The sequence below is a fragment of the Macrobrachium nipponense genome, chromosome 21, assembly GCF_015104395.2.
Source record: "Macrobrachium nipponense isolate FS-2020 chromosome 21, ASM1510439v2, whole genome shotgun sequence".
NCBI classification, from domain to species: Eukaryota; Metazoa; Arthropoda; class Malacostraca; order Decapoda; family Palaemonidae; genus Macrobrachium; species Macrobrachium nipponense.
The window spans coordinates 33345100-33366326 of record NC_087212.1 but is presented as its reverse complement, the minus strand read 5'-3'; the positions used below and the strand labels follow the sequence as shown (position 1 = coordinate 33366326).

Here is a 21227-nt window from a genome sequence, read left to right as displayed (position 1 = left end):
TGGTCATACATAGGAGATAATGAAACAAGAAATTTTTAAAGTAGTTTTGCATCTTAAACAACAGCGAATTGCATCGTGTTTTGAATGTGTGACTATAAATTGCAATGTAAATCGAAGAATAAGTGGTAAGTCTGTCAATCAGTTATGATACATAATTGATGAGCACTGAATATTTGATGGTGTACCTCATTATTATAAAATTATCGAATTATTTCAATCCTAGTTTCTGGCATTTCTATATAGAACGCCTTTTCCTTAGCGGGATCTTCTTCTTCATATTCCTCGTCGTCGGGCAGGTCTTCGACGTACGGGTCCGATACTCCGATATCGCGGAGGAGGCGAATCCAAGCCTCTTTGAACCTCTTGTTTTCTGGCATTTCTTCGATGGTGGGCTGCGCTGGACTTTCATTGGTCTTGAAGTCGTCTTGTAAAGACTTAGTTAAGTGATATCCCAGGATTAAATATCCTGTTGTCAGAAGCACCACGCTAGGTATGATATAAATGGCAGAAAACTTCATTTTAAAAATTTTATTTTCATTAAAAAGAAAGATTTTCTTTTCTGACGAACGCACACTCTGCTGTTTGTATGCAACGATTTTCTGAAATGGCCACTTCACATTTTCGTTTCTCATGAGATCTTTTTCTATCAGGATTTCTTTTTTCTCCACTGATAATGCTGCCTGTGTGGACGGGTATACTTGGTGTCAGGTCACGTTTCATAGTTACACGAAGTTACTTTGAAAATATCTTGCATGTTTCCCTCCATTTTTTTTATGAACACTAGTACTCTTATGACGTTGGTTCATATTTTTATTCGACTTAATTCGAATACGCCCTTCCAGATAATTATTCTCTCCCTTCGCTTTCTCACGAACCTAATTTGCTACCATTCTGGAATAAGTCTACTTGACGACTGAGATATGCCACCAACAAATGCACACACTGTACAGCTAGAACCACTGGAAAAGAAAAAATAAAGAGAAAAAATAGCTGCAGCATTTAAATCAACTAGATACCCCCTCCCATCCCCCACAACCTGAACAATTCAACAGTGCCATTATTTGTCAGTATACGTTTTTGCCGGAAGGGTGCCAGTTAGATATCAGCTATCGTTCATAGAGTCTTCAGATTTATGTATCAACTGAACTAAAATTACCGTGTGGACTACGATTTGGAAAGCTGTCTGTTGCATGTTTTTTTCTTGTTTCATTCTGGTGTAATACTTAAACCGAATTATTCTGTTTTCAATGTTACGTAGGCTTTGCTGATCGAAAGGCGATTGTTTGATGTTATTCCACTGCAGAAAAACATAGTTTATATTGATCAGTGTGTCCGTTGTTTTAGTCCATTGTGCAATACTGCAGATGTGCAAATGTTCTGGTGAATTGGTGAATGGTTGTGTTATTAAACAATATCCGATATCATATATATTTGAATGATCTCGCACTATTGGTTCCCTTTTTGTAATGCGATGTTCTAATTCACTGGATATGCATAGGTCAGTGTTGTTGACTGATTAGTTACAATATATGCCGCTGATTTCATGATGCCGTATGACAGGCTCTTGATTTCTGGTTTAGCAGTTAGCCCCTGATTATTGACATTTTATAGTTACTGTCTTCTAGAAAGTATGTACAGTAGTGTGCTTTTTTTTTTTCTTCCCCGTCATGATTGGACGCAAAGATATAGTGATTTTTTTGGGAGTGGGGTGGGGGTAATTTACTCAAGGACATAGTTGTAAAAAAAATTCCGCAGTCCAATTAGTTAAGATTTATTTAACCTGATGTGAAGCTTTTTCTATTTTTGTGGAGGTATGATGAACGACGTCAGTTTTTTTGTGCTTGTGAGTACGCGCGTGTAGGGATTTTGTGACAAACGACGATTCTAAGTCAGAGACTGACTCTCAAAGGAACCTCATTTTTATTTAAAAGTTTGTATTCCCTTGTTTATTTGCTACAATTGACACTCTTTTCATTTGCAATGCTAATTAGCGGTGTAGTTCATTTCATGCTGCGGGTATGTTTTTAATTTGGTTCACGCTTTCAGATATTTGAATAGAATTAAATTTTTATCTATTTTAATTTCGAGCGTCTAGATTTATTCCCTGCTATGGACGCTGACAGGGTCCTTTTGCACTGACCAAGGAACACTGACAAATAAAAAAAAGACTGCAATATGGTTGAATGTTTTATCTTGAAATACATTTTAATGATATTCAAAATAATTCGCTAACACTACATTTTTTGTATAAAGATAAACAAGTAGTCCGCAACATTGTAATCACAGTTTTAAAAATTATTCAAAATTACTCAGCACCTGGGTTAGTGAACGGTTTGTGGAAAGCAAAACTTGCTTGGCAGCATGGTATTTTTTATAGCATGTTGTAACCAATGTTTATAATGTGCTTAATTACTCTCTTAAAATTCCGTTACATAAAGTTATTATTGAATTTGTTCAAATTCTGTCATAATACAACATACCGTTTGAATATAGAGTTTATAAGAATGGATAGCGTGAGGGACACACGTGATTGGACGATCGATAATCCTTTCGTTTTTTTAAATCTACTTTGTGTTGCGTTTCATATATACGATAAAGTCTTTGAGTGACAATGACAAAATGATTGCCAGTATGGAAAATTAGTATATTTTTCGCTCTCATCAGTAAACCTCTCTCTCTCTCTCTCTCTCTCTCTCTCTCTCTCTCTCTCTCTCTCTCTCTCTCTTTGCGGCTCTAAGTCCACTGGTGTGCTCTTAGTACTTTCATGTCTTCTTGTAAAATCTTCTCAAGGATTTTCTTGTCCAGTGTGATAGGCAATGGGTTACACTGAGACCTGTACAGCCACCGAAGCAAGATAGTTTAAGGCTAAAACAAGACATCCCCCCTTCCCTCGCCCTTTGCCAATTCGAATGTACTTACGTAACTACGCCTCTACAGAACATCAGCTTGATACATTTAGATGTTTGTAAGCCGTCCGACATTTAGCCCTAGAAAAATTCCAAAAGTCTGTAGTAGAGAAGTTCGTTTGCCAAAGTGGGTTAACGTTTGATGGTAAATTATTTAGTACAATGAAATCTGACTTATCGAGGATGATGACCCATTCCGTTCCGGCTCTACTTCGAATTGATCATAATTAACCCCATTAAAAATAGATGCCTTAATTCATCCCCCGTCCCACTCCACTTCCCAGCCTAGGTCAGGGTCAGACGAGAGCCGAACCCCGAAGGTTGCACCAACCACCCAGGGCAAGGGCAGTCCCGTTTTTATCTTATCCCCCATCCTGTCCTCTCCCCCCACCACTCCTCCTGACACACACATACACATGATGCCTTCTTCCCTCTTTACTTTCAGAAGAAAGTCTACATGATTTCGGCCCAGCTGTTGTCGAAAATCTCTATTTTTTCTCAATTGAAGATTAACATTCCATATCCTAAAGGATCAGCTCTGATATGATTGCACTCACATTCAATAAGAACCTCCCCTTTGTGAATTGTACCTTTTGCAAACATACAGTTTGAGTACAATATACTATTCTTTTATTCATTGTCCTCTTTTTAAAATGTGCATCATATCAGTACATTCTTTAAAAAAGTTTGAGGAATGTACGAAGGGGTCACTGAACCTACCAATGTTTATGGAAGTACAGCGGATGTTGAATGAAAATGAAAAGAAAATAATAGATGTTTACTGAGTGAGATGAAAGGTTTGATCATGAGAGAATGGAGGACGACAGTGTGGTGAAAACTGATTATTTTCTCTTGAAGTATTTGGAGGAAGAAAAAGAGGGTGGTATAGAAAGTGCCTTATTTTCTTTTCCCTATAGCCTCTCATTTTTAAGGAAAACCACTTATTTTTCAGTAAACAGTGAGACCACTGAAATCATCCTGAGCAGGTGCTTGTTTTATGGAAAAACTCATAGCATATCTATTGATCTGTTGAGTAAATTAGAAAGCTGTCTAACATTAAACGAGAATGCTAACACAATCTAAGAGAAACGGTATGTATGTATGTATGTATGTAGTATGTATGTATGTATGATGTATGTATGTATGTATGTATGTATGTATGTATACATACATACATACATTAAATATATATATATATATATATATTATATATATATATTAATAAACTTATACCCTTCTTTTTCCGTATGGGATGTAATGAAAAGTGCTCGGGAATTGAACCCAAGAGCTCCTTCTGACCAGTGTCCTAATATATATATATATATATATATATATATATATATATATATATATATATATATATATATATATATATATATATATATATATACACGCAGTATATATGCATATATATTGTATCGCAAGAGTATTTCCATGCAAAACCACTTCGTAGAAATGTATGCATGAATAGAAACAATGAGTTTAAAATGATTAGTAAAGTTAAATGGAAAAATATGTGAAATCAATGAATAATTGGTCGTTAAAATATGCAAGTACGATGCTGTTCTTTTTACGCTGTTATCCGGCCCCCGGGGTATCAGTGAATTCTCCCGCTCCCAGGGCCAAGAAAGTCCTGGCCCTCTCTATCCTCCGACCACTGGATGACGATGATTTGGCTCCCGCTGCTGACAGCACCAGATTGATAGATTGATTTGTGGCTCTTAAAACTGGCGTCAAAACATCAAGTTTATTAATACCGGCATATCGCCAAAACGGTTAAGTTGGGTAATTTTCACGGAGCTAACCATTTAGTTTTTAACAAATTCTTATTCAGTTGCTAGATTTTCCTGTTAAATTTAACACCCAGTTTAACTACTGTTTTCCCTCCCAGTTATGTTCGTGCTTCTGCGAAGTGACTGCAAATGAATTTTCTGCCCATAATTTAATCTGTACAAGTTTCTCAGTAGCAAACGAAAGGTCATGTGTATTAAATTATTTACCGAGGTTGGAATGGGCGAAAGGATTGTTAGGTCACCTTTTGGAAATGAAATATGAATCAGTGCTAAGAGAGAGAGAAAAAAAAAAAACTAGTAAAAACGGAGCCGAAGTGTCTTCGGCGCAATCGAGTTTTCTGTAGTACAGCGTATAATCAAGGCCACCGAAAATAGATCTATCGGTGGTCTCGGTATAATGCTGTATGAGCCGCGGCCTAAGAAACTTTAACCACTACCCGGTGGTGGACTGTCTGTCCTATAGCGTTACCAGACGCATGATTATGGCTAACTGTAACCTTACATGAAATAAAAACTACAAAGGCTAGAGGGCTGCAATTTGGTATGTTTGATGATGGGGGAGGGGGAAGGGGGGTTGATTATCATATCAGTTTACAGACCTTTAGACTCAGTAGTTTTTAAGATCTGAGGGTGGACAAAAAAAAAAAAAAAAAAAAAAAAAAAAACGAACGGACAGATTATTCCGGCACAATAGTTTTTCTTTTACAAAACACTAAAAATTGGTTAAGGCTGTTAAGTTAATTGTTTGACTAGTAGTATATAGATACAGCATAAAAGTTGGCATAAGTGAAAGGATAGATCAGTGTCTTGAGATAGTATAGTCTGGTTATGTGGGAAGGATGGAGAACGATGATTTGGGTGGAAAGAGGATATCATCTGGAAGTGTTAGGAGGAAGGAGGAGACGACGCATTGAAGCAACTGGATTGTGTGCATGTGTAAATATTCAGAGGTGAATGGTGCTGTGTGAGTTAGGATTAAGTGGATTACTGGTGAGCCATCTGTGTAAGTGCCCGAAACAGCCGATACTGTGACTTTTTTTTCTTTTACTACATACATCCATTATTCAGCCACACACATACATATATTATACACATATTTACACACTCTTGCTCCCTTCTCGCGTGTGACTTTGCCCTTGCTTATTTAATCGGCGCTTCGTACAATAACGAAAACACCATCTGTGTTGCCAAGGTCAGTTAGAGCCATAAAGTAGCACCGTGACCAATGACCGCGCTTGAGTCACAAGCATTACCAACACGATACAGGCGTTAGGAAATGTTGCCAATAGCGACACGTAAACACAACGAACGCCATTTCAGTAAAATTTTTAATCTTTTCAGAGTCCTCGTTTTTCATTTCTTTTTATCAGTATGAGGTCAGAAGTAAGTTGATTATCAAGTGTTTGTAAGTTGATGGATGTAATGTAAAGAAAAAGCAGGCTCATTCCAGTTTTACATTATTGTTATTGAACGGATGTTGTCGAGGTGCAGGTGGTCTGCCAGCGATTGACTTTACCAAGAGGCTCAGTGATCACTGGGTGAGCCGCGGGTGAACAAACAGCCGTGATGTATTTCGGGGTTCCACTTTTCTTCACGTGGACGTGCTATTTTCCTCCCAACTCGTGAAACCTTACTAGTGCTAATTTTGCCAGCGTGTCATAACAAGGTAAAGTGATTATACAGTACATACGTGGTATTATGTAGGCCTTAGAATGTATCCTGAATATCAGTTTAGGAAAGGATTAGTTTGAAGCAGGAGAGTTAAATATGTTAATTTAAAACTTAAAAGGAAACATTCTTTAGTTCCAAAACTACAAAACGAGGGAAAACATCATACCAGTGGTTTTTGCAAGTTGACTCGAAGTAGATATGCAGATCAGGGGAAAAAAAGGTCGCCTACAAGTTGTATTTTTCGATATGGGAAAGTTGGAAGCTGCTGTAACTAAACACGCAGGAAATAAACCTTGCAATAAATGTAAATAATAAAAAAAGCTATCATAACAGCAAACGCAATAGCACCCATAATAAAGTATATAGGTATGATACGTTTTTCCATGCCGATACAACAAGGCCAGTTTGTCAGAACCAAAGTATAAAGGTATGATACGTTTTTCCATGCTGACACAAAGCCAATTTCTCAGAACCAAATATACTAATAGAGTACGCTATAGTTATCTTTGGTACTCTAAACTCACAAGGTGATTGGATAAGTAGTAAACAGGCTTGAAGTGCATTCTTTAAGCATTAAATTAAAGCGTAACAGTACCATAAAATATTGTAAACAATGTGATTAGTTATTAATACTACTTGAATAGGTTAAGCACGGATCTCCAAAATTGAATTTTGCTTATTATATTATAGGCATAGACATCCTCATGTATTTTATCATGGCGTATACGTAGGGAAAGGGTTCTGGCACGGTAGCCATTAATTTGCGCCAAGAACTGAAAAGATTGCAAAAACTATGGGATTTTAATTTAAATACAATTAGCTGTTTATATAGAGAAGCCCTCGTGATAAGACTGAATGAAGGCTGATGAGGACTCCACGAAATAAGCGGTGATGAAAGGAAAGGTGCAAGATAGGTTTACGTACAATTCAAACTAATTGGTACTGTTGACATGATTGGTTGGATTTACTTGCATATGGCGCCATGGTGGTAAAGTATAAGTATACGAACTTACAAATGTGAAATTGTTTAGAACTATGGCGAAGTTCCAAGACCCCATGCTGACTCTTTATGACAGCATATCAATCAGTCAATTCCATATAAGGCAAAGGATTCTCAGTAAAATGTCACTAGGCCTATTACACTGTTTGAAATTTAGGACTATGTTTTGGAATTCGTGTGGCTCAGGTATAGTGTATCTTAACCCGAACCTAACCAAACATCGTAACCTAACCACTGCATAAGTTGATTACTTTTGTGTAAATACAGACAGACATTTAATTTATTGAAACGGCATGCCTGCTATACTGATTATCTGGTTAGGTCAGTCTAATGGCATGAGGAAATGAAGAAACATAATTCAAGGAGTTATTACAGTACAATGTATTTAAGCTTTGTCCACTGGTCACGTGTGTACTGCTGTAGATTTAATGGTTACCAATATTTTTCTGTAATTTTTCATATGCTAAGGTTTATAGAAAGGGGAAGTTAGTACCATATTTATCAAAGGCTTGTTTGGATAAAGAATCAGAGTCGGGAACAAATTGTCATGTTTTAAGAAATAGTCACTTTTCTTGAAAGGATGGAAGATGGTTGGCGAAGGTTTCCAATTGTTTATTAGAGTAGCATTTTTTTCAATAATTTGAGTATTTATCATTAATAAAAGTTATTACTGCCTTGCAGCTTTAATTAAAAGTATGAAGCTTTAATGAAAAGTATACCAAATTAATATGAAAAGTTGTCATTGGCCGTAATGAACCTTTTAGGAGATATGAGACAGGCAGCATTTGTATTTCAATTCTTGTGGTATTTTCATTCTTAATGAAATAGTCGCCATCACAGTAAATTAAAGTGAAACTATAATTATGGTTGTGACTATTGTGAAGTTTTTCCTTTGGAGAACCTGTTTATATATATATATACACACACACACATTTACATACGTAGTACACACACACACACACACACACACACACACACATATATATATATATATATATATATATATATATATATATATATATATATATATACATATATATATATATATAAAATGAGAAATTACTGATGAAATATGGTACTTTAGTGTAATTGTATGAGAATTTGTTGCTTGTTCATGGTACCCCTTGTGTATAGGGTCACGTATTGATACTGGAGAAAGATTAATATTTCCATTTGTCTTGACCTGCCAAAGATCTGTTTTGAGATGTATGCGACCAGTTAGCTTACTTTTCTTATTAGGACCAACAGCAGAGAATGTCTTGAAAGCACAGGCTGTTATCGCCTTTAGATTCAGTGGCACTTTTTTTTCAGTAGGAAGGTATGTTTTCATAGCCTATTACGATAAAAAGGTAGTGTATACATATCCATAATCTTAAAGGGAATCCAAAGCTGTACTAGCCATATACTGGATAAAAGTTAGCTAAGTGCCTTCAAGAAAAACGATTGAATCGGGATTTTTTTTTTTATTTTTTTTTATACAAAATACAAGACCACCAGAATCGTTATCGCCAAGCTATGCTGTTTGGGGCTTTGTTAAAATTCATATATGATTTATAGGAACAAGGAGGATCTTTTGAACAATGCTGATGTTGCAAACGATGTATTTTTTATTTGAGTAGGAAACATCTTTGGCTTTTGTTTTGTGTCAGAAAATGTTTATAAGTAGTGGAACCATCCAGCTGCATATCTCGGAAGAACAAAATTCTTGTCACTGTCATCTTTTATAAGGGTGTAGCCTACGCATTCCCAAGTTTTTTACTATGATCGTATTATGACGCTTTGTAATTGCCCTTGAAAATGTAGCTGCTGTAGTAAGTTCGAAATATGTCACTTGATTCCAGTATGTCATCCAAGTCTTATGGGATCTGTAACTGACCATTCAGGATAACCTTTTTACTTAGGGATTTCCTTTTCAGTGATTTATACCGTAATAGAGAACTGTCTTTTTGAAAGTGTGGTCACACTAACGCTTCTATAAATAATATGAGAGCACTGCGACCACTGTGGCTGTCAAATTCGACGGGATCTGTCAAATATTCGACAAAGTCGGTATGGTAAGTCGACTTTCTTTGGGGAAAGTTGTTACTAATGATAATAATAAATTATTATTATCATTAATTAGGTCACTTGCAAGAGACCGTAAAGTTTCTTCTCGTCTTTCGGTATTAGTGTTAAATTAGTCTATCTCCGCAATGGTTGATGTGTTATTTGCAAAAATTATAATGTAATATGCTTTTAGGCCTAAAGGCAGAAAAAATCCGCTTATCAAGTGAAGAGGGAAGGGGAAAGTGGCCGATGAGAGATTACTAGGGGCTTTTCATGATACCCTCCACCAAATTTTGTCATTACAGGCCAAATATTTGACCAACGGTCTTTAGAGTAACCACCAATTATCTTTGTTGATTAGTAAGTGCAATTTGGGAATATTGTGCTGTTAGATGATAAATATAATCTAGCTATATTTATCACCTAACGTATGATCTAATTAGTCCGTAGGGGGCTAGTGACGTCAGTGCATCTCATGCGGTGCACTGTAGGCATTACTTAAGGTTCTTTGCAGCGTCCCTTCGACCCCAGAATGGATAACCGTTCATTCCTTTTACTATACCCCCGTTCATATTGTCTTTCTTCCATCTTACTTTCCACCCACTCATAGCGCAACGGCGAAGTTTTTTTTTCCTTTCACACATTTCAAGCCCTTTTTCTGTCAGTTTCCGTTCCAGCGCTGAATGACCTCATAGGTCCTAGTGCTTGGGCTTTGGCCTAAATTCTATATTCAGTTCTGTTCCTCAAACATGTTTAAAATTCCAGGTACAATATCGAGTTTTAATGCGTCGTTTCGATTCCTCATATATATGCATATATGGATGTATGTATTTACGAATTCCGAGCATTGCTTGCTACCGAGGCACGGCGCTATCAAAGTACATTCCAGAAAGTCTTAGTGCTTGGTATTGATTGTTATCAATCGAAGCACTCGCATCTTACCTTACCGTACAGCTACTTGAAAAAAAAAACCCAGTGAAGTCATTCATGCTGCAGTATTGCCTTGGCGGAAGGTATCACATCAGTTGGTTATGATGACATAATATTATGCGCACTCCACATAGTCAGCTGTTTATTTTATATTAATGGACCCTGCAAATATATTTGTATGTTCATATATCTGTGTATTATATATATATATATATATATATATATATATATATATATATATATATATATAGTATACACACAAAATTTAAAATAACGTTGAACTAGAAATGTCAAAGGAAAACTCTTGTTGGCTATATATATATATATATATATATATATATATATATATATATATATATATATATAATATATATATATATATATATATATATCACATACACGATTGTTCTGTGCATTAATACGATTACTAAAAAGAACTCATTCAAACTGGATGGTATATAGCGAAGTTATATATATATATATATATTATATATATATATATATATATATATATATATATATAGTATATAAGTGAAAGCTTTCAAGGACAAACAGTCCTCATTGTCAAGTATCTGCAAAATGACCGGACATGCAATCCAGCTGTATTTATTTTTAATAACTCCGCTAGCTACCATCCAGTTTGAATGAGGCCTCCTTTAGTACAATATAGATCTATCGATATGTATATATATGAAATTGTGTATATTCCACCATTCATTTAAGAATTGTCATTACCTTTGCTGAAGCCCATCTGACATTAACAAAGATACTCATATCCATTCTTGAATAGTTGTAAGAGGTCGTCTTCACCTGGTAGCTACTTATTGCAGAGTGACTGGGCATACATATTTCCTTTTGACCTTCGCAGGATCTCAAGATGACCACTGCAGGACGCCAAGGGAGGTCACCTCGCCTTCCTGCCGTAGCAGAGTCCTCGCCGAACCATAGGAACGAGTTGGTGATTAATTCGGCCACTAGTACACCAAAGTAAGTGGCCACGTAGTTCAAGTCTAGATTTATATATGTATATATACGTGTATATATATATATATATATATATATATATATATATATATACACACACACACACACACACACACACACACACACACACACACACACATATATATATAATATATATCTATCTATATATTTATATAATTAATTAAACTCATTATATATATAATTATAAAATGGTATATGTGGTTTTTAATTTTTTAAGCCACAAATGCCGTTTAATATCCAGTTCACTATAGCGTCTAGCAGTTATAATTCCCTTTTGGGTGCAAGTTATTCCTTACGTATAGTGAATTGGATATTTAGACATTTGTACCTTAATACTTATGAGTATAATAAAAAAAATCCTATGTGTATACAGTAGTATATATATTATCTGAGTATGTATGAAAACTAGGGATGCATGAAAAGGAAGGGCAATTTTTTTATTTATATTTAAACTACATACTTTTTATCCAGTCTTCTTTTACAAGACTATAACCATCAAAATAATTTGAAGCAAGTGAAAATCATACGTTGTACCTCACGCATTTAAAGGTAATCTTTGCACCAGAAAAACGTGACTTTTATGGCGTTTACAACTATTTATTTACACGTCGGGTTTGAAAGCAAGCCTTCTTTCTTCAACATTTAATTTTCAGCATTGAAAGGTATTAATGTCTATTGACATACAATTCAAGAGGCTACTACTGTATACGTAGGCTAAAATTTCTTTGCTTATTTAAATTACGCTTGCGTGGCTTTCGGCACAAGCCGCGCCGCCACTTCGTGTATTTTAGCGCTAAATGGTCCCGACTCCCGATAGCTTTCAGTGGTACAGTCCTTTCTAAAGAGGTACTTGTGTCGTCGCCACTGGTTGCTTCTTCAAAGTCTATCGACCAGTCTTTAGAATAGCGCCGGTTGATATTGACGATATTGTAAATACCATTCTGAACTTCAAACACGTTCTTTCAGATTTGCATTTTTCACTGAATTGAATTTATCTTAGGGCAAAATAATTGCTAGACAAGTGAATAAAAGGAATTAAGCATTAGACAACTGCATACGGGTAGAATGCTGTTTTATCAATACTAAGGGATAGGGGCTTGATTGTCGTTTCAGAAAAGGAATTTACAAATCAAGAAAGATAGTCTGGCTTAAGTCGTAAATCGCTTAGTACTATAGCACAAATGCTGAATGAAATGATTACATTATCTGATTCAGAGTCGTATTTCTTTATTCATTAAATCTGTTTTATCTCATCGGAAATAAGTGTTTTATCAAATCCCCCATGTTTCAGGATTTCAACAAAGTTCCGAGTGTTTGATAGTGACCCCATTGTTCCGAGCTACTGACCTTGTCCCGAATTTCTGAACCGTTCATTCATTCACCTTGTATTTTTTTTTTTTTTTAGTCAAGATTAATAGTAAGTTTTTAGGGCTTTCCTCGCTCGACTGCGTTGAGTTGCTTTTTCTTAGTATTTTTTTTTTCCAACTAGATAGGTATAGTGCCTCGCTCGACTGCGTTGAGTTGCTTTTTCTTAGTATTTTTTTTTCCAACTAGATAGGTATAGTGGGCGTCAAAAGCGTACTTTAACGAACGCCGATTGTAAATAAACAGATAGTTAATTTAGGTCAGTTCTAAAGAAGGTGTCAGGGTAAACGTGGACAAGGTGAAGGCCATCGTAGATGTTCCCGTCCCGAAGACCTTTAATGAATCAGGTCAGGTCATGTATGGCGATGGCGAGATTTACCCGCGGGTTTGTGACAGGTTTTTCCACATTGTCGGCTCCTTTGACATGTTTCAAGGGAGGGTCTAGATCCTAACAATATTTAGAAATGTATAATTTGCAACAGCCCACCTTGGCCCCCCTAAATTCTTGCTATGGCCCCCGGGTTGAGAACCATTGGTTTAGCTTAAGCCAGCTCTGTACTGGCACGGGCTCTTGGTGGTAAGGGATGATGTACAGTTTTCTTGGAGTGAGTCACAACAGTTAGCCTCTCAGAAAGTCAAAGGTGCTTTAGTAAGCTCTCCAGTGCTGAATTTTCCGGACTTCGATACATACATCAATACATACTACATGTAAAATAGAATGTAACTCGACCAGCGGTTGTTGCCTCGTACGTTAGCTTTGCCTAAGGTTTATGAAGTACATTCATTGATTGCTTGGAAATCCATTACATGCAAGTTTAATGCAGACTTGTGTAGGTGTGGTTTCGCTCATACGCTTCGACAACTCCATCACCGCTTTATACACTGTTGTGTGGCGGTCGTCTACGATTCCTTTATTCTTAGTAGGGGGTAGTGCCATCAGTATACCTCACACGGTACACTGTAGACATTATTAAAGGGTGTTCACAGCGTCCCTTCCGTCCCTATCAACGCCATCGTTTTAGCCCTTTACCTCCATTTCCACTTGTTTTTCTTCAGTTTTGCTGTCCAGCCTCTTCAACTGTTTACATTTCGTCTCCTTTATGTTCAGGATCTCTTTATATTGCTGTCCCAATATTTCTTACTCCTGCTTTTCACCGTCTTAAACGCTGAATGTCCGCTAGTGCCTCATTGCTTGGCTTGACTGCTTAAATTTCTTGAGATAAAAAATCATAACTGCCCCTTATTCAAACTTTTCTTATTTCCCATTCTTCTTTTATCATAGAACATTCACTTAAAACTTGTTATGAATGTTATTCCCTTCCGTTTTCTTGACATGACTACAACCTTCACCTTTTTATCCACCTTCGTGAATTACCTAAAATCTTCGTTACACTTTTCGCTTACTCGGGGAGTAAGCCTACAAATTACTTTGTTGTTGTTGTTGTTGTGGAGTGGGGAAGGTTAGGAAAGGCCAATGGAAAAGCCTAAAAAGGTCTGAAATAGGTGTTTCGCTCTAAGTAGAAGATACAGGAATTTTAGGATAGGATATTTGTGATTTATTTATTAGAATGAAAATGTAAAAAAATAGTGTACATGGTAAACAGTACAGAGCAATTATAAAAAAAAAAATATACAGCATATCTATTTTGATTTTCGTTGGTTAAACAACGCGCTATTTGACCATAGATTTTAGCACGTGCCTGAGTAAGCTGGAGGTCTGATTATGCATTGTTTGTCAATCGTATATAAATCTATACCCTCATGGCTCGCCTTATATTCCTGTGTTCCCATACATTGAAGCCCATACTTAAAGCTAAATTATATCAGAGGTTTACCTTTTTTCCTGCACTTGGCACAGTAGTTCCTTCAGAATTGGTTTTTGCAGCACTGCCAACATACCGTTAAGGGGACCACCTCCTCCCCATAGGGGAGGGAGAATTTTTTTTCCTGCTATCCACTCCATTTTTTTACAGCGTATATAAACCATTATGAAAAGGTTCCCCAGTAAGTTTCAGCCTGATCTGATTATTAGTTTTTTTTTAATTAATATTTTTCTCCTTTCAGAACCAAAAATTTTTGGCCTTTTTTAAAACCCTAAGGCTCTCTTAATTTTTAACCAATTTTCAAAATAAACACATCAATTTAAAGCTGAAAGTATACTCTATAGAAAACATTATACAGAATTGTAAAAAAAATACCTTTTTCTTTTTGCATTTTGACCTAATACTTACACCAAATTTTGAAAAAAAAAATTTTGACAAAAGTTTAACAAAAACATAAGCTCAAACTGAATATTCAAAAACATTCAAAAATGTATATAATGATAATTATGCAGAATTTATCTACAAATCATTTGAGCTCAAAATTTTTGAAATTGGTTAAAAATTGGCAAAGTTATAAGGGTTTAAAGTTTCGAGAAACACGCATTTGAAAGTTACCATGTACTATATTTATTTACCTAAACCCCAATAAAACTGGCTCCATTCTTTGGACCTTTGTTTCTTCATGTACCATTTTCATTGTCTCTGTCAGTAATTTACGTTGTCTCTGATGCTTTCTACGAGGCATGGTTACAGTTTATAATAAACAATACCTCAAAGAATTACGTAAAATTACAAAAAAATCAAGAGCACTAAGTTATGTATGCTTCGCCTTTCAATTCTTGTGGGCAACTGAATCTGTCTGCGGGATTCTATCAGTTCTTCTAAGCATTGCCATATCCATCGGGAAATGCTATCATACGACAATGTAATATAGCACTGTAAGAAAATGTTATTTTGAATAAATGAGTATGATATTTGACTTTTTTACGTAAATGAACATTTTGGCTCATATATACCTGTAGAAAATCGCAATTTTAGGCCTTTTGGAATACGAATTCAGCTATAATCTTTTGTGTCTGGCAAGCCAGTAATATAGCACTGTAAGAAAAAGTTATATTGAATAAATGAGTATGCTATTTGACTTTTTTACGTAAATGAACATTTTGGCTCATATACATATACCTGTAGAAAATTGCATTTTTAGGCCTTTTGTAATACGAATTCAGTATAATCTTTTGTGTTTGGCAAGCCAGTACCCTTAGCAACACAAATAGCCAAAAAAAGAAAAAATGGTTTTCCGACCCCAAACCCTCCCTATCTGGCCCCCTGACCGGGAGGTGGTCCCCTTAAGTAAACGCATTTTGGCTGATTTAAGATCGTTCTAAATCATCTGGTTCCGTTTCGTTTAATGTTCAGTCCACGTGACCAGAACCGTTATAGATCGGTTACTTTACTGTCATTTCTCGAGTTTTCATATTCTCTGTCCTTCTGTTTCTTATGCTTTGCAGTTAATTACTCCGAGAGCTAACGTCCTTCTCTCTCTCTCCATCTTGCTTGATGAGACGTTCCCGCGTGAAATCAGATTAATCAACAGATATCACAAGTTTAACATACGACTAGAATTTGAGAAATATCTAGAAGTGTTCGTGAACTATCGGTGATAAGATTAGTGTGAAAATAGTAGGATAAAGCGTCTTCTAAGTTAGTTTATCAAGTGTAATACTGTAAATCAGAACAAGATGGCAGTAAGTTCCAACTGCGGGAAGAGATGGCGTAATTTAGCGTGTTTAGCAGATTCGCAATACGATGAGGTAGCAGGAAGGGAACTGGCATTTCTCATCTATGAAATCAGCAACAGTCCTAACCAAAAAGATACAAAAGCATTCATAGATATATTAGAAGGATATAATCCTTCAAACTGGAAAAAATCTAATGAAAACATCTTGAAAATAATTGAAGAAGTTCCAAATAAAATCCAAGTGGTCAAGAGACTCATAAAGAAAATATACATAAACCAACATATTCCGACAAAGAAAATGAATAAGGTGAATCTTGTGAATATCCTAATTGACGCATTAGGAAAAAGAATGCCAAAAGCATGCAAACTGTGTAAGGTTTGGTATAGCATAGTCAATCCACAAAACCTAATCAGAAAATGTGCTGCATGCAACATTCCGACCCATCCACAGTGTGCTGAGGTAATACAAGATATGAGAAAAGATACAAGAATTTTTTGTTCAACATGTCTATCATGGATAGACAATGTTATTAAATCAAGATTGAATGTACAAATAGTTGAGGATGAAGAAGAAGGGAGGAAGAGGAAGAAGAGAAAAAAGGGAAAAAGGGGAAGAAGAAGAAGAACGAAGAAGAAGGAAGAAGAGGAAGAGGAAGAAGAAGAAGAAAGAAAGAAGAAGAAGAGGAAAAACGGAAGAGAAGTAAAAAAAAATGAAATGACAGAAAAAAATAAGGAAAACAAAGAACAGATAAAAAGTATGGATGCAGAGATACTCATTGATACTACATATGAGGCAATAAAGCAGCATACCTACGAAGAAATAAATTACGATATGGCAACAGAAAAGCAAATCCCGAAGAGGCTCTACCCAGATCTACACAATGACGGGAAAGAGGAAAAAATAGACAAGAAAGACAAAATCTGCAACCTTTTGAAAAGAGGGAATTGCAGATTTGGAGAAAGATGTTACTACAAACATCCTAAGGTATGTCACAACTATGAAATATATGGTAAATGTGCATACCTAGATGGATATGGGGATGATTGCAGAGATCTGCATCCAAAAATATGCAAAAACCTAAAAGAAGGAAAAGGATGTAAGTTCGACAAAAAATGCAAATATATGCACCCTGTAGCCATGAATCATAATCAAATAAATAACCAACCAAGTAATAAAATCCAAAATAAGAAAGAAACAAATAAAGAGAGAAATCAAGAATATCAGGTAAAAGAGAAAAGCAAACCACCAATGAGATATGCAGAGATGTCAGCAAAAAATTTCAATGCATCAGCTCCAAAATTCTACTCAAGGGATAATAACTGTATTTATTATGCAAGAGGATATTGCAGAAACGGAGAAAATTGCAGATTCAGACACAAAATGAATAATTATGATGAAGGAAGATCAAATATTATGGAAAAGTTGGATTTTTTAATGTCAGAATTTCTGGAAATGAAAAAAAAGAACAACATACCAGAACAGGAAAGAGACATGGGAAAATCCTTATTACTACCAATATTAAATGAAGGAGAAAACACGCAAACCATCATAGTGATGAATGCGCAGGGTTTAGTTACGAGTAACTCAAAAAGAAAAATAGAGTACTTAGAAGAACTAACCCAAATTGAAAAGAAAATAGATATAATGAATATAAGTGAAACCTGGTATTCCCAAGAGACTGGGAATGATGATCAAATAAAAGGGTTCCAAACTTATAGATCAGATAGAAAAAATAGGAATCAAGGGGGAACCGCAATATATGGGAAAGACAAAAAACAAGGAAAAATATATGAGAAATATAGTAACTCAGAATGTGAACTAATAGCGGTAGAATTTGAATCTGAAAAATTAATGAACATAGTAATATATAGACCTCCTAATACTAAAGAGTTTGACTTAATAATTGAAAAATTGGATGATATATGTAGAAATCACAAGGACTGGACTATTCTCCTATCTGGTGACTTCAACTTTCCTTTCGTAGAATGGAAAGAACGAATAGGAGATTGTGGATGTACTTATACATATAAAAAAGAGAGTAATAGTAGTGCAGAAGATAAGAGGCAATTCGAAAAGCTATTAGATATGCTACTAGAATACAACATTCAACAAATAAATCACCTGCCAACAAGAAAGGAAAATACTTTAGACCTAGTATTTGTGAACGAGGTGAATTATGTTAAAGAAATAATAGTTTATAATGCGAGTATTTCAGACCATAATGTCATAGAATTAACAGTTCATTCCAAAGCAAGTGAAAACAGAGATAAGCAAGAAATGAAAAAGTGGGAAGGATATGGAAAATACAACTTCTACAGTAAAAATATAAAATGGTCAGAAATAAATGAAGAATTAAACAAAGATTGGGATAACATTTTCGTAAGCGATGACATAAGGGTAAATACGGAGATATTATATAAAATATTAGAGAAAATAGTGGATAAATATATACCGAAGAAGAAAAGTAAACATCATTCATGCATACCAAGAGACAGAAGGATCTTGTTCCAGAAAATCAGAAAGTGGAAAAAAGGTCTTGCAAAAGAAAAAAATGCATGGAAAGTTATAGAACTAAAAAGTAAGATAGAAAATGCAGAACAAAAGATTATACAATCAAAAGAAAATTAAAAACGGGAATTGGAAGAAAAAACCCTATTAAATATCAAGCAAAACCACAAACTATTATACTCATATGCGAAGAAGATGAATAAAAGAAGAATAGAAATAGGCCCTCTGAGAATTGAAGGGAGATTAACGAATGAAAAAAAGGAAATTTGCAACATACTGGCAGAACGATATAAGAGAGAATTCACCCCTAGAATAGATAATGAAGATAATGATATAGAAGTAAGGGACGAAAATAGTGAATATCTAGCTGACATAGAAATTAATGAAGCTGATATTGTGCAGGCAATTAATGAAATTAAAAATGGAGCTGCTGCAGGGCCTGATGGAATCCCTGCTATTTTGTTAAAGAAAGTAGTTCATTCTATCGCAAAGCCACTTGCAATATTATTAAGACAAAGTGTAGATACAGGCAAGATTTATGATGAGCACAAATTAGCATATATCACCCCTACTTTCAAAAGTGGATCAAGACTTGAGGCAAGTAATTATAGGCCTGTGAGTCTAACATCACATATTATGAAAGTGTATGAAAGGGTAATGAAGAAAAATATTATGAAACATTTAATAAAAAATAATTTGTTTAATATAGGACAACACTGTTTCGTACCCGGAAAAAGTACACAAACCCAACTGTTAGTCCACCGTGAGAACATATTCAAAAATATGAAAAGCGGAAATGAAACAGATGTGGTTTATCTAGACTTTGCAAAAGCTTTTGACAAAGTAGACCATAATATATTAGCAAAGAAAATTAGAAAACACAATATCGTAGATAAAATAGGAAGATGGTTAAAAGAATTTTTACACAACAGAAAACAGATAGTTATTGCAAACGATGAGAAATCGGATGAAACCAAGGTAATATCCGGTGTGCCACAAGGTACGGTGTTAGCTGCAATACTGTTTGTTATTATGATTGAAGACATAGACAGTAATGTTAAGGATTCGGTAGTGAGTAGTTTCGCTGATGACACAAGAATAAGTAGAGAAATTACTTGTGATGAAGATAGGAACGCTCTACAAAGAGACCTTAACAAAGTATATGATTGGGCAGAGGAAAATAGGATGGTATTTAACTCTGATAAATTTGAATCAATAAATTATGGAGACAGAGAAGGAAAGCTATATGCATATAGGGGACCTAATAATGAGACAATCACAAATAAGGAAGCAGTTAAAGACCTTGGTGTGATGATGAATAGGAACATGTTATGCAATGATCAAACAAATAGCAATTCTTTTGGCAAAATGTAAAGCAAAATGGGAATGTTGTTACGGCACTTCAAAACAAGAAAAGCTGAACACATGATTATGCTTTATAAAACATATGTTCGTAGTCCACTTGAATATTGCAATATGATATGGTACCCACACTATCAAAAGGATATTGCACAAATAGAGAGTGTACAAAGGTCCTTTACAGCTAGAATAGAAGAAGTTAAGGACCTTGACTACTGGGAAAGACTACAATCATTAAAATTATATAGTCTAGAAAAGAGAAGAGAACGCTACATGATAATTCAGGCATGGAAACAGATAGAAGGAATAACAGAAAATATCATGGAACTAAAAATATCAGAAAGAGCAAGCAGAGGTAGATTAATAGTGCCCAAAACAATACCAGGAAAAATAAGGAAAGCACACAGGACATTAATCCACTACGCACTAGCATCGATAATGCAGCGTCTATTCAATGCGTTGCCAGCTCATCTGAGGAATATATCAGGAGTGAGCGTAGATGTGTTTAAGAATAAGCTCGACAAATATCTAAACTGCATCCCAGACCATCCAAGATTGGAAGATGCAAAATATACCGGAAGATGTACTAGCAACTCTCTGGTAGACATTAGAGGTGCCTCACACTGAGGGACCTGGGGCAACCCGAACGAACTGTAAGGTCTGTAAGGTCTCTGTCTTCTCTCTCTCTCTCTCCTTCTTCTTCTCTTCTTCTTCTATCCTTCTTCTTTCTTCTCTTTCTTCTTCTTCTTCTTCTTCTTCTTCTTCTTCTTTAGTATACAGGGTGAAAATATTGATGAACGTGATAGAGTGGGTTGATGGCATAAACTGGTGGTGTTGACGAGACGTTGCAGAAACTGCTGATAGCCTTCATAGTAGGAAGTTAAAAGTAAATTTGAGCAAAAAAAAAAAAAAAAAAAAAAAACAAAAAAAAAAAAAAAAAAAAAAAAAACATTTTGACACAAATTGAAGCTAGGTATATGGACTGACGAATGTCGGTGTGGATAGTGGAGGAATGAAAATAGTTGATTCTAACAGGCATTAAGGAGAATATGTTATAGATGTTGGTAGGATGAGAGGAACGG

General features: G+C 35.4%; 1 protein-coding gene across 1 annotated transcript in view; it reads left to right on the top strand.

Moving 5' to 3' along the window:
* The first annotated feature begins 6241 nt into the window (after window positions 1-6241).
* LOC135197905 (transient receptor potential cation channel subfamily M member-like 2) overlaps window positions 6242-21227 on the top strand; it is a 120965-nt gene continuing 105979 nt past the window's right edge. Inside the window, 2 exon segments of the mRNA XM_064225128.1 lie at window positions 6242-6365; window positions 11215-11333. Of these exon segments, the coding sequence (XP_064081198.1) occupies window positions 11224-11333 (110 nt within the window). The 5' untranslated portion in view covers window positions 6242-6365; window positions 11215-11223.